This window comes from Vicugna pacos, chromosome 1, assembly GCF_048564905.1.
Source record: "Vicugna pacos chromosome 1, VicPac4, whole genome shotgun sequence".
NCBI lineage: Eukaryota > Metazoa > Chordata > Mammalia > Artiodactyla > Camelidae > Vicugna > Vicugna pacos.
In genome coordinates, this window is record NC_132987.1 from 39,907,289 (window position 1) to 39,921,793 (window position 14,505).

At 38.4% G+C, this 14,505-nt stretch overlaps 1 protein-coding gene across 1 annotated transcript in view; it reads right to left on the reverse strand.

The window, feature by feature from the left end:
* Positions 1-14,505, reverse strand: part of WDR49 (WD repeat domain 49) — a 121,185-nt gene that overhangs the window by 42,510 nt on the left and 64,170 nt on the right. Inside the window, exons 8-9 of the mRNA XM_072970751.1 lie at positions 8,027-8,191; positions 4,794-4,909 (exon numbers count right to left, since the gene is read on the reverse strand). Of these exons, the coding sequence (XP_072826852.1) occupies positions 4,794-4,909; positions 8,027-8,191 (281 nt within the window). The remainder of the gene's footprint in view (positions 1-4,793; positions 4,910-8,026; positions 8,192-14,505) is intronic.

Sequence of the window (14,505 nt, forward strand, 5' to 3'; positions counted from 1 at the left end):
TTGCCCCATCCACGCAAAAAAAAAAAAAAAAAAAAACCTAAAACCAAAACAGAACAAAAAAAATCTCTTTTAAGATGAATGAGCTAAGAAAGTAACTTTTATTAAAACTTGTCATGGTAGAAATTGTCATGGTGAGAACAAAAGAACGCAGTCGACTATTTGTTCCCTCAGAGGTTAACTGCTCATGTGCTGTTTAGTCCAACTGTCATAAGAATGTATTTGTATTTGATCCATTGCTTTTTAGGTTTAAAAGGGGTATCTCAAAGGTAGAGAATGAGTTCAATATAAATCAGCTCATTTTTATTCTTTTTCCTAAAATTTGTGGAGTCAAATTTTAGATACTGAAACCACCACAAAATTAGTTTTGAGGATTATTTGTGAATTTCAAACATACTCGTCACCACCTAGCCTCCAACAAGGTTATTCAGAGTAAGACACAGCTTTGGAAATTTTCATTCTGATTCTTATCCTAATAATATAAACCTATGGAGTCATATATAAGATTATACATAGTTCCTTAGTAAGGTGAATTATCAACAATTTAACATCTTGTGATGGATAAATTTTATTGTTGAGGAACTTCAAATCCCTAATCTCATTCTCCTTAAAAACATTTTTAGAAATAAAATTATATCAACAGCTATTTATTGCACATCTACTTTTTACAGAGGTCTGTGAAGGATGCTACTATCAATATTTTCAGAATTGTATGAAATTAAATGAAATATTCTCTTTTTTTGTATTTGTATAAGTCCAGATATTTTACAGAGATAAAACCTTCATAAACAGAAGTTTTCCTCTGGGCAAAAGTGGAGAAGACTAAGAGCTTGAGTTTATTTTTATAGAGAGCTGTAAATATAGAATCATAGAATTTTAGGGCATAAAATTAAGATAAAAATATGATAAAATCTTGAACTAGTATGATTATTTCTTTGATTTTACCAGAGCTATACACGTTACATGACAACTTTAAACAAATGTCAAGATAGTTGATCTTCTATTCATTCAGTTTTATCAACATAAATACAACCAGATACTTAATCTAGTATGTTTTAACTGATCCTATGTCAATTCACAACTTTGAGTATATTTTGCTTCAAGTGATAAGAAACATGTTTCTAGAAGCTCTGAATTTGGAGCTTCTTTTTTTCTGATGAAAAATATTCTCTAAACATGAATGGTCATATTTCTAAATAACCAACACGGCTCTCTAAGTCAGGCTTGGCTTAAGAGTAGGTCACAGTGGCAGCTACCTTATCCTACCTTGTATGCGTCAACCCCCCAGTCACAATGTGATGCCCTGGAGAGGACTCATGCTTCCTCACATTCTCATTCAGTCCATCATTGTTCCTAACTGAGTACTTTCCATTTAGATGCAGTTTAAAAATATTTGTGGGGAAGAAAGGGGAAAAATAATGGTAAGCTAAAATTCTGAGGTATTGTTGATATTATGTGTCTTTTATGTGTTTCTTCAAATGTACAGAACTGATTCCTTAGCTTTGATTGACATGACCAACATACTTAGTCAAATTATTTAAAAGAATATAGTCACTCTACCATGATCTAACAGCTCCTTTTGTAACTCAGGATTGGTGGACAGAGCATGGACTTTGGCACAGAATTCTAATTCAGCTGCCTACTAGCCTTGGCCAGGCTACCCAACCTCCTTAAGGCTTTTCTCCTTCCTCGTGAAAGAGAATTGGTAATGACTGCCTTTCTGGCTTATTGTAAGGAGAGAATCGATTTGAATATATATTCTGCTTGCCTCTTATTTGGAGTGTGACCATGGGTAATTAATCTCTCTATTCCTCAGATTCCCTGTCTATTCAATAAATGTTAATTAAGTCGTTCAATAAATATCACTGAGCATCTAAAAAGCACCAGGCACTATATATTTATATATGTTTATTAGATGCTCAAAATATATATTCCTAGGTTAAATAAAGCGCAGGAAGCTAGACAGCACAAAGACTAAAGGGGGCATATTTCCATTCTGGGAGTAAAGAGAGATGTTCTGGTGGAGATGTATGAACAAGATTTGAAATAGCAATAAACACTAGCCATATGAAAAGTATTTGGAGAGAGATTTCTAGATAAGGGGAGAGAATAAAGGTGGGGGGTGTGAAACAGGGTGGTTTGTACGGAAACGCTCTGACAGCATGCTGCCATTTGAGCTTAGAATATGCACAAGAATGGGTGAGAAGGAAACTAAGAATAGGTGCGGGCCAGAGGGAGCTTCAGCTTTTTTGAAGACACTTTAAAAGCATTAAACAAGGAAGTGACATAGACAGACTGCATTATAGAAAGAAATCATTGCAGAAATCATTAAAATGAGCAGAATCTATTTAAGAGGTAAAAGAAAGGCATTACGATAAGAAAGGTCAAATGAAAAGGCTGTGGCATTCATGCGTGTAGAAACGATGCTCTGAATCATACAGTTTAGTAGTAATGGGAAAAGATTTGAAAAAATATTTAGAATATAAAGTAGAGAAGGCTTAGTGACTACTTGGTTGTGAAGTGGAGTGAGAGGGGAAAACCAAGGAGGATGACCAGGGTGTCCAGCTGTTAACTGAAGCTCTGAATCTAAGAGAATCAGCAGGTTCGGGGGAAAGGAATGAATAATACATTCAGTTTAGAATATGTTGAATTTGGGATTGCAGTCAGATACAACCAGGAAGCAAATGGATAACTGAGCTTAGAAAGAGAAGAGCTGAAGATAGAGATCTGAGACAGCTGCAAAATACTGCCTACCTACCAAGATGAAGCTAAGGATTAAATTAGATAATGTATGTAAAGTGCGTAACACTACAAAGTACTATGAATAAAATAAATTGGATGGCATATTTAGGTAGCTAACTCAATAAATGAAATTCTTCTTCCACCTTGGGCAGAATTATCAAACCAATTTCTTCATTTAAATAGAGTCGAAAGCTAAAGTTACAGTATAACTTAACGGCCTCCTCTGGGTTTTAAAGAAAGCTTAATAAGCTGACTGTCAATCTTCCAGTTATTTCTTCTCAAATCACTCAACTATTAAGGAACTGGTTTAATGGACCATTCTTCCCAAGCTATAACCAAACAATTCACCTATTCTCTTGCCTCTTTTGTTAAATGCCTCTTGGTGAAAAAAGATCCTGCAAAGATCCTGCGAAATCCATCCTAATATAAGAAACTCTACTTAGGAAATATACTTTTAAAATTCATCAATATAAAAGTAAGACAATATAATGGGGAATGTATTCCTTCAGCTTTAAATTCCAACTGAGGGATCCAAGGCCTGACAACCTTGTGGAAGATAGAAAAGATGGAGGAAAGTGAGAGGAGTGATAAGTTTTCCTCTTCTCATTTCAATCTTCCCAAAACGTCCTTCCTAAAAGATTATGGAAAGTGACCGTCCATCAATATAGATCAGAACATCAGGTGTTCCTTTAAATCACTTTTGGATGACTTTATATATCTAATCTTTAAAAAGTGTCCTGCTGTAAGGAATCAAAAAAACCTTACATTTGATGTTAATTTCTAACTATGGATGTCTAAAAAATATATGTAAGAAAATGGTATCCAGTTTTGACTAACACTGATTAGTTCTTAAAATTCTTTTTTGTCATGTTCAAAATTTAAAGTGGATCAGCTGTATACTACACACTTACCCTGCCATGATATTAGAGAATTTCACTTATTCATTGTCGGAGCCTAATTAGAGAGGTCATTAGGCCATAGTCTGTGGGAATGGTTATGAGTCTTTGACGGAGCATGATTGCTCCCAGGGAGGTGAAGAAGCTTTGCCTTTCAAAGGTGAGGATGATTAAATTACCTCTTAATAGCAAGTGGACTAATCTGAACTAGACTTTCTTTCCTTACAGTCAAACTACCCTTGAAAACCAAGCTGGTGTGGCACTATGTTTTCTTATCTGTCTGTGCACATTTGCATTAAAAAAATAAAGCCTTTCCTATGATTGATAAAAATCCCCAAATAAATACTACTAGTTTTCTAGGTATAAAATCTGATTTAATCCTAGCTTTGAACCATTAAGGTCATAATTCTATCACGAATAATCTTGGGCAAATTACATATTAGGACAATATTTTGTGAACCATTGAATTTATGGACAGTATATTTTCAAAACATATCACACTTTTATTTTCCTAGTGCTTATACAATGCCATAGAAAAGGCCCTGCTTATGATCCCTTAGTTCTCTCAGGAAAAAAGGAAAGAAAAGTAATTTTCCTTATAATGAAATGGGAAAATTGCTCCTGGAGAACAGTAAGCAGACTGTGACAGGCCCTTCTCTGCACTGATATGAAGGAGGTGCTAACAGACTTCAGCAGGTTATTCCCTGCTTGTGCTGCAATTTAAACTAAGTAACAAGAGAAAAGGGAATGAGTTCCTTTTGCAGTGGAAGGAATGTCATTTATACATTATGAATTTACTGCCTATAAAATTTGGCAAATTTCTGGAGTTACTACCCAAGAAGTGGTATTGTGTTTTTACCTGGAATGGTTAAAGGAAAAAGATTTCCCAAAGCCAGGAGAAAGCACTGTAACACTTCTCAAAGCCACTCAAGCTGCATGATCTGAAAATATTTTATTCACTAAGCATTCAGTCAGTTCCAAATAGAGTTACTCACCCAGGTCACCAGCAAGTTAAAGACTCAGAATTTGATCAAGATTTCTATGGGTTTTTTTTTCTTTTAGATTTAAATAAAACATTCTCCTTCTACATTCCTACAGCTACAGCTTTATATGAAGGACATGCCATACTGTGTTGCCCTGGTTTTGTGTTGTCCATACCTGTCCCAGCCTGTCACCAGTATGGCCTTCTTAAGAACCAGGATGTGTGAAATATTCACAGCTCCCTCTTGCCCGACATTTAGTGTGTGGTGACAATATCCATTGAGGTCCCAGACCTTTAAGAGAAAAGTGAAAATCACCTTTCAGACAAGAAAAAGTCTTCTTCAATGAGTAAAATCACATGGTGTAACAGGATTATTTTTAACTTTCTTGTTTACGTTCTGGACTAGGGTTGATTCACTTGAGGTATATAATAATTAAAGAAAATCCTCTCACCATTTAAATTTAACTATTATATCTATTACTCTATTTGTAACCTTATCAGTCTATTCTAAAATTTTTGGTTCAAAGGCTATTAATCAATGCGTATCTTTAAGGGGGAGACAGTATAAAATCACGAAAAGCCACATTTTGGAGTCTGTCAAAATCTTTCTTTCTCTAAATGTCTCTCTAAATTTTTGTTTCCTTGTTTATGACATAGGAACCTTCCTCCTCAGGGATGCTTGGAATTTGAAACATCTCGTACAGAGCCCAGGAACAAGGTCATCACGTACTAGGTTTTCTCTCTTCTGACAATAAAAACTCCTGTTGACAGTGGGTGCCAGACCCAGTCCCACAGAAGCACAAACAATTCTAGTTCACCTCCTCAGGCTGTGGGTGAGGACGCAGACCTGATGGATGTACTTTAAGAGAGAGGGTCATTAGTTCACCAGCAGTTTAAATGGAGCCCCGCTATGAAACATTATTGGTACCTCATGCACAAAGGGCAAGTCGGCACTTCTATCAAAATTAAAATGCTTATACACTTTGCTTCCAAAATTCAACTTCCAGAAAATCACCACACAGATGTATTTATGTGTGCGAAATGACATATTTTGAAGGATATTCTGGAAGCATTGCTTATAAAAGCTAAAGATTTGAGTCAATTTAATTGCTCATTGACAAGAGATTGAACATCAGAATATGGAATCTCTACACAGCAGCATATAATGTAGCTGTGAAGAAGAATGAGTCATCTCCACGTATCTAAGCTCTGCCGAAAGCCGATCAGCTATGGAACCTCAAGCAAGTTGCTTTATCTCTTTGGGCTTAAGTTTCCTCATCAGGTATAATAATACTGCCAACCATATAGATGCAGGTGTGTGTGTGTGTGTGTGTGTGTACATGTAAAAAGGGCTTAAGACAGTGCCTTGTTCATAGTAAGTATGCAATAAAATTTAGCTAACATTATTATTACATTGTTTGCATTCATATGAATCAATGTCCAACACAGGAAAATACAAAATGCAGACAGCACGGACAGTGGACTGCCGATGAGAAAGAAACGGAGCTCATGGTCTAGGAAGCCGTAAAGAAACTAGTAACACTCATAGCCACAAGGAAGGAGCTGGGAACAGGGGTGAGAAAGAGACTTTCTTTTCACTGTATATCTCTTTTCTGTTTAAAATTTTATTGTGCGCACACATTAATAATTCAAAACATTAATTAATTTAAAAGCAGACACTTCAAAACCATGAGAAATAGGGCGATACTTTTAAATCTTTGATTGCATAGGTACTGGTTTTGGATTCTAAATTATACATGAGGTTGGAAAAGAGCACTCATTCTTGTTTCTTCATAGAATATGGCCAGCGCAGCTCAACCCTGATTTATGCACCCTACACAGGGGTTGCCAAATTTCAGCATTCTGTTGTGCTGTTGTAATAAGGATAAATGTGCCTTCAAAAGCTGTGGTTGTAATACTAAATTCACATTAACTTCTAAGACGTCAAGGCCTGAGCTCAGAGGCTGAGGGGTGCACATGCTCTCTTACCAAGCCACCAAAAATAATACCCACAAAAAAGTATTGTAAAGATCTGACCATCCCTCCACCTTATCAAGTCCCTTAGCTGGGACCACTTTAGCAACCACCTACAAGTCTCTCCTACCCTGGACACTATAACCAGTTACTTCTCAAGATAGGAGTAAGGAGTCTAACCTACTGCTTTCATTGCTCAGTTCAGTCCCGTATCTGAAGACTGGTATGTGGGATGCTCGCTTGTTCCCTTTGCCTGAGCCACTGTCTAATACTCCATGCCAGTTTCTCCTGTTTATTCCACCTCGACTATTGGGATTATTCCATTATCTTCACACATTTTACCAGTTCCCCCATGAACTAGATTACTTTACTTAAACCCGTGCTCCCAGTCCATATCGCATGCTATTAACCTTCCCAGAGGCCATGTTCTGCTGATTTCCAGAGATTCTCACGGCAACACACTTCACACTGACCGTTGCCAGCCTGGAATTCCCCTGAGTCCTTGCCCCCAAATCCCATGCTGTTCTACCTACATATCCAGATAGCTTTGCATGACCCTCCCCTGCAGCCTACCTAAAAAAATGCATCCCACAGCCCACCAGAACAGGTACATCTAATCAACAGTCTTCGGACTCCAGCTGTGACAGAAAGTTGAGGACCATTCAAAACTTACTCAGGATACAGCCTTCTGTTGCCTCAAAATGTCACAAGTCACCTCTAATCCAAAACTGTCATTGCTCTGGGAGCCGAGGGAAGCAGAGAAGATTCACTGGTGGGTATGATTTCCGATTTTAAGTACCTAACTTTTTGCAAAACTTTATCATTTTTGCGAAGTAAAATAGCACCTTCCTCCCAGAAGAAATTAATACTAGTTACAAAATAAGAAAACTGGAAGCATAAAATAGTGGTAGTTTAGTATGGATAATAAATATGATTGTTTTTCTTACTACCCTTCTTTACTATCTCAGTTACCTTCACACAAAAATGCAAATTACAAAATGGGTTGATTTTTAAATATTCATTTTCAGAAAAATTGGCATTGATGCCATTTTAAAAGTTTACTTACTTGCCCTCATTTCTCATTGTATAAACTGAGAAGAAAGAAGACTAGAGACAGTAGCTGAAGCACATGAAGATTATTCAGGCCTCTTATTCCCCAAAGTGGTCCTTTCTCCAGAACGCTGGAAAAGGCTTTCTAAAGTAAGTAAGCTTCTAAATAATTTATTCAGAAAAATCATTTATTCATTTGTCCACAGAGGTTTATTTTCCTAACAGCTTTGGTATTAGATGGTTTGGGTTATTTAACTCTTATCTCATCTCATCTCTCTTCCTGCAAGACCAAAAATACCAGCACAAATATAGCCAAAGCTGTGTCTCCTTGCACAACATTTTAATCCCCTCATATCTGGATAGAGAAGCATCACTGTGTTCGCACCTTTATGGTCCCATCTGTGCTGCCAGTCAAAAGACGTGTCTCATTTGCATCTAGGGCCATCGTGCTGATTTCTGCGTTGCCATGGCAACCAGTAAACTGTTTGATTTTCTGCCCAGTGTCTATCATCCAGAAGGAAACAGTCGACCCCACATCAGAGCTGATTACCTACGAGAAAATAACACTGAGGGAAATTAAATATACTCCCAGAATCTACCATTTTTATTTCAATAAAAATATCCAGCCTGTGCATCTCCACTCGCGAGATCCCTCCACAGTTAGACATTTTTGCAATGTATTTACTTTCTTTTTATTAAGCTGATAACATTTCAATTTCGAGGCCAGAACGGAGGTAATGAAGTCATGATTCTCTTTATCAGGAAAGATAGGAATCTTCTTCCCTTACCCACTGTTCAGCTTAGTGTCGAGGGCCATTCTGAAATAGAATCCTACTGAGAATGAACTTACAAATCTATCGCATTTAGATGAGAAAGCTGATTGTATCAGTCACGATACTCTGACACTATTTACTGTACGAAGAGAAACATCTCACTAGGTATCAGCTTCCATTCAGCATTCGAAACTAAGGCACCAGCAGCCATGATGGGAAAAAGTTCATTTCAGCAAATCACTAGAGCTATTGCTTCTGATGCCATTAGCCCCTTTCTTCCTCTTTCCCTCAAGGTACTGTGTGTATTTTTACAGCCAGACACAATTATTGATGGCTCACTGAAAACAAAGAACACAGGAAGGTTAAATATAAATCTGCATATACACTCCAAGAAGACAGCAAAACAAATGCAGGGAGGGCTAGGATTATATACGACAGTCCCACCATAAGAAATTTAATAGTGGCAAGTAGACTGCTAATTTCAGCTCTAGGCATTTAGACACCCTTTAAGAGATTTATAGATTATAACTACCTCAACAATATGACTTAGGCACCCAAAAGAATAAAAGGAAAACAAACCAAAAAAACCCCACTAAACCAAAAAAATGTGTGGATAGGAAGTTGCCTGAAGCAATATCTAGATTTTAAGAAAACTTAAAGCATATCTTTATCTGCTTAGGTATTGATTATCAACGTACAAAGAGAAATTTATTAATAGGTTAAATTTGAATGTCACATTTGCACAATTAAATGGGTTAAAGTTTCAAAAGGCCTGGAGAGCTGGCTGTCATGCATATGTTCATTCATTTATTCATTCACTCACTCTACGGGCGTACACGGCATGTCCACTGGGGCCAGCTCTATGACGGCAGTGGGGCTTCACTGATGAATCCCTGCTCTCAAGGGGTCTCTAGTCTGGGCTTGTACATTAGAATCACTTTAAAGATCACAGCTGCATACCAGGCCAGACACTGTGACTTAATTGGACCAGGCAGTGGTATATTTTAAAGAGCTCCCCAGGCTACTTAAGTACGCAGCCTGGGTCAAGTGCTACTGGCTAGAAGGAGAGATAGACAGGAAATAGATGAATGCCCAGCAATGCTACAAATTCAGAAGTGTCACTCCTGAGGACCTGGGGGCACAGAGAGTAAAACTCACAATCCACTCACTGCGGGGAGAGGAGGGGGTTAAAAGTGAGAAAGACCAGCCTGGGACTAAAGACAGGAACACGTATTTGTTGACTGTCAAGTCCTTTACCCTCACTCTCTCATTTGATCTTTATAAAAACTCTGTAAAATTATATTATCGCCCTCATTCTACCAGTGATGAAACTGAGATTCTAATCAGCTGGGCACCATCCCAAGCTGGTATAAGGAGGTGTGAATCCTGGGCCTTCTCCGACAGTCACATGCTAAGACCTTCCTTCATCCCAGACAAGGAGGAGTATGCTTAGAAGACAGAACTTGGAGCCTATTTCAAGCCTGAAAAACAATAAGAAGAACAATGGAGCCCGAGGGCAGATGACGAGATGAGGGGTGGAGCGTCAGCTGAGGAAACAAGCTGGTGACAGACACTTGAAATCCCTAATGAGCAATGCCAGAGAATAACGGGTAGTGAGTATAAAGGTTTTTGGTTTTGTTGTTTGGTTTTACTGGGAAAGAGTTCATAGCTTTCATTGGTTATCAGTGGTTATCAGTGGCATGTATGACTCAAAATAAAACTAAGAACAATCTCACTGTGGAAAACAAACTCGTTTGTTTGGGGAAGATCATTTGGAGGCTGCTGTGATAGTCCAGCTATGAGATGCTCACCTGAGACAGTAGTTCCAGAGGTAAAAAGAAGAGGAGGAATTGAATAAATAGGCCACCGTTTAGCAACACTAATGCCTCAGCAAAGAATCGATTGTGAGCATGACAGCTCTCACAGCCTTTGCTTCCCCCCGATATTACAACTCTTAATCAGACAATTTCTTAAAGGAGGTAAAACTATATCTACGCTACACATTTTCCCTCAGTGAAATCAAAAGTAGCTTCGATGTTTAATTACTGTTATTAAACGATAGTGTAATTGCTAGGACAAATGGCCTGAATCTTCAAAATAATGTAACCTAACACTTGAATCCCACGTAACTCGCTGTGTTTCTGTTGCTTTGGTTTGTGTAGCGTGCACGGTAGTTAAGAGCGCTGTGTCTGGGACCGGGATGCCTGAGTTTGAATGTCAGTGTCTGACCTTGTGCTCGTTTCTTGTTCTCTCCAAGTTTCAGTTTCCTCACCTATAAACCAGAGAGAATCACAGTAACTACCTTAAACTGTTAAGAGATTTAAATATGCCAATGTTTGTAAAGCACTTACCCCACTGCACACATACAATAAGTAAGTCATAGAAGTTAGCTGGTGTTATTTTTCTGTTTAAGCTTAATCATCTGACCTTTCCTTTGGAATCATATCACTTTTTATATCCAAATCAATTTAAGAAAAACCCCTAATGCCTTCCTAATGCTTCCAACAATAAGAGTGAGTGTAAACAGTTACATTTTAGAAACCAGCTTTTTTAGATGTATGTTGAAATTTAAAATTATATCACACTTAGGATTTTCTCACATAACTGATTAAGAATTTCAATTGTATTCATTAAAGACAAAGCCGTGAAAACATAATATTCCAAGTACGAGTGAAAATGTTGATAGCGGTCTTTAAAGAGAAGGTTGGAGGATTTTCTGATTTCTGTTCGAAGAGCATTGATACAGCATTATTGAATACTAAGCATTTCAGTACTAAAAGATGGGTATTCCCCGATAGAAATAAAAGAAGCAAAATCAAATAACCCATGTTCAGAGAAAGACTCGTGTACTTGTTCAAGACTGACTTCACTCGCATTACAAAGCATGTCATGCCCCACCCACCACTTTTATCTAATGCAGACGTCCAACAGGAGTTGGTAACGTTCGCTTTTTGCTGTTTTGTGCTCTCCCTCCCCGCCTTACCCGACTGAGCCCCAGCATACTACTCATCACTGTTCAGCACCTTTCTCTAGTCATTTCACAATTTCTCATGAAATCTGAATCAATAATGACAATAGTGTACAGCCAGTCAGATTTCATTTTATGGCAATTTGCCTTAAGGAGCAGTCTTCAGGAAAACAATGTATTGAAATACGAGGACTATGTCAAAAACACACAGCTTGTGTTAAACAGAACCTACTCTCACTATGACAACAGCAGAATACACGAATAACAAGGCAGGTGAAAAGACATTCAAAGTTTAGCAAGAGAAGAGGGCGTTTAACATCACTCGGCAGATGAAGTGGTTTGACTACAGGGCGGTGAGGACTGTATTTTTAGTAAGCTGTTTTTATCGGTGATGAAACCCAGGAATAAGTATTGGCATCATATTTATATGCCACATTTTGATGATACCAAATCCCTTTAACTTTTCAGCTTACTCCTGACTGCTTCTTATCAGATGAGACCTCAACCGTTGAGGACAGAGCCCTGGCATCTGCAGAGCAGAAACGGCACCGTTCTAATAACTCACTGCAGAGCAAACGGACCTTGGAGCAAATCGTTCTGATGCAAGCACGCTCCACCTCATGCACCTGAGTTAATAACTGTTTAGGAATACATAGGTCTTTTTGTCTCTCTCATCTGAAGCTGTCACAGCCAATCAGACAATTCTAAGAGATGTGAGGCTCTGTCCCTGTCCCCTAATTGTTCCCTTGCTATTCCAACAACAATAAGCATTTCTGCTGTCTTTTATATGCATCCCGAGCTCTAGGTCAAAGCAAGAAGAATCAAAAAGTACAGCAGCAGATGTTGCTGGCTACCAAGGGATCAGGACATTTGATTTAATTACTGCTTTTAGTTTTCTTTTTTAGTCAGTGCTGTTTATAGTCTCATCATATAAAGCAGGTTACCTCGTAAATTTTTTTATTTTGCCTCAAATCTCTAGAAATGACATTTCAGTAAGTAGCGAGGTGAGGAGAATGATAGTATCCCAGAGGACTGGTACAGACAAAGAATTCAAAAATTTGAAGGCAGCCATTCTCCATTTGTAAATCTTATTTAGCAGATTTCATCTCTTCAGAGATTAATTTGTAGTCGGATCTTTCGAATTCATTCCCAGAGTTTATTGAACACCTACAATATGCAAAGCCCAGCATCTAGGCATTGCAGATATAACTGAAAAATTTCTGACTTTATATTTAGTCGGGGGGAAATGCAAGTAAATGAGAAAATCAAAAGCATTTTATATACATACATGCACACACATATATGATGTTTGGTGGCGCTAAGCGTTATAGAGAAAAATATAACTAAGAAGGAGGTAGAGATCACTGGGGGTGGGCTCTGGGAAAGCTTCCTTGAGGAATCATCTGAAGAAAGATATGACTAAGGCGAAGGAAGGAGCCGTGCAGATACCTGGGTGAAGAGAGTTCCAGGCAAAGGAAACAGCAGTGCAAAGACCCTGAGGCAGAGTGGCCTTGGCATATTGAAGGACGAGCAAGAAGGCCAGCGAGGCTCAGACAGTGTGAATACAGGGAGGAGCCATGGGCTGTTACCTGCTGTGGTCATGATACAAGCATTCAAAAACACTTCCCAAATCACTGGGCACCCACAAGAACTATGGGACAAAGTCAAAAGTATCACTTCTCCTTTTTTGGCTAATAATTATTTAGCTTTTACTCCTGCTTCCTTCTGTGTATCTTTATATACAATATCCTTTGTCCTTCACAGGTAATCTACAGGGGAGGTAGTATTATATACAAAAAGGTATTCCTTTTTATAGGTAAGGAAATTATTGCTTAGAGAAATTAAATTACTTGCTCAACATAAAGCATTGAGAACTCTTACTCTAAAACCTCACTACCTCCTTTATTCTATTCAATATCTTACAATAGCTTATAGTGAAAAGGAATATATATATATGTATAACTGACTCACTATGCTGTACACCAGAAATTAACACTATAAACCCACTACACTTCAATTTAAAATTCTTAAAAATTTTTTAAAAATTAAAATTGCTAAGAAAACTACTTCAAAAACTAGTTGAGGCCACATTGGTCTTTCAGGTCCTGGTGCTGCGTGCTTGGAAGCTGTCGCTCCATCCTAACAGTGCGTAAACAGCTGAACAACTGAAAGATTAACAACCCTTCTTAGTAAGATCAGTGAGAGAAACGAGGTCACAGGGCAAGTCACTGCCCCCGAAACTGGAGAGACCAGCAGACAAACAGAGAAAATCCAGAGCAGAAACTCATGAACTGAAAACTCCAGGGGTAACAGAGCCGAGTGAGGAGAACCAGAACTGATGGGTTGCTGGAGGCGCAAAGCGGGCAAGTCTGAGAGTTAAAAATTCTAGGGAGCCCCCACAAATGTATCAGTTTTTATTTTGAGAATACTGAACATGTTCCCATTGTAAATATTAGAAAAAAATCCCCGCAGGCCCTGGCAGGGTCAGGGGAATAAACAACTTCAAAATGGGTCAGAGCACTCTCTTCTTGACAAGGTCTGCCCTCAGGAGGAACTCCTTAACCAGAGCCTAACTGACCTGGGGAATGGAAATACCAAACTCGAGCTGGTTCTAGCCTTCCTGTCCCACCTAAGAGTGGACGGCAACAGAGAAGCATACGTGAAGTTCACAGCCCAGTGGCACAGGCTCACTGAGAGACTGAGACCCAATCACAGGAATATAGAATGTTTCCCCTCTGCCCCACACCTGACCACCACGTTTCTACTTCCCTATTATAGCAATCCCCTTTACCCAGCACAACATGTCTGACTGTCAAGAAAAAAATCACAAAACACACTAAAAGGCAAAAAACAAACGAACATAAAACATAGTTTTAAGAAACAGAGCAAGCGTCGGACTCAGATATGGCAAGGATGTTAGAATGATCAGATCTGGAATTTAAAACAATTGAGATTAATATGCTAAGGGCCCCAATGGGTAAAACAGACAGCATGTAAGAACAGATGGATAACATAAGCAGAGAGAAGGAAATCCTTAGAAAGTACCAAAAAGAAATGCTAGAGAGCAAAAACACTGTCACAGAAATGAAGCATGCATTTGATGGTCTTATTAGTAGACTGGAT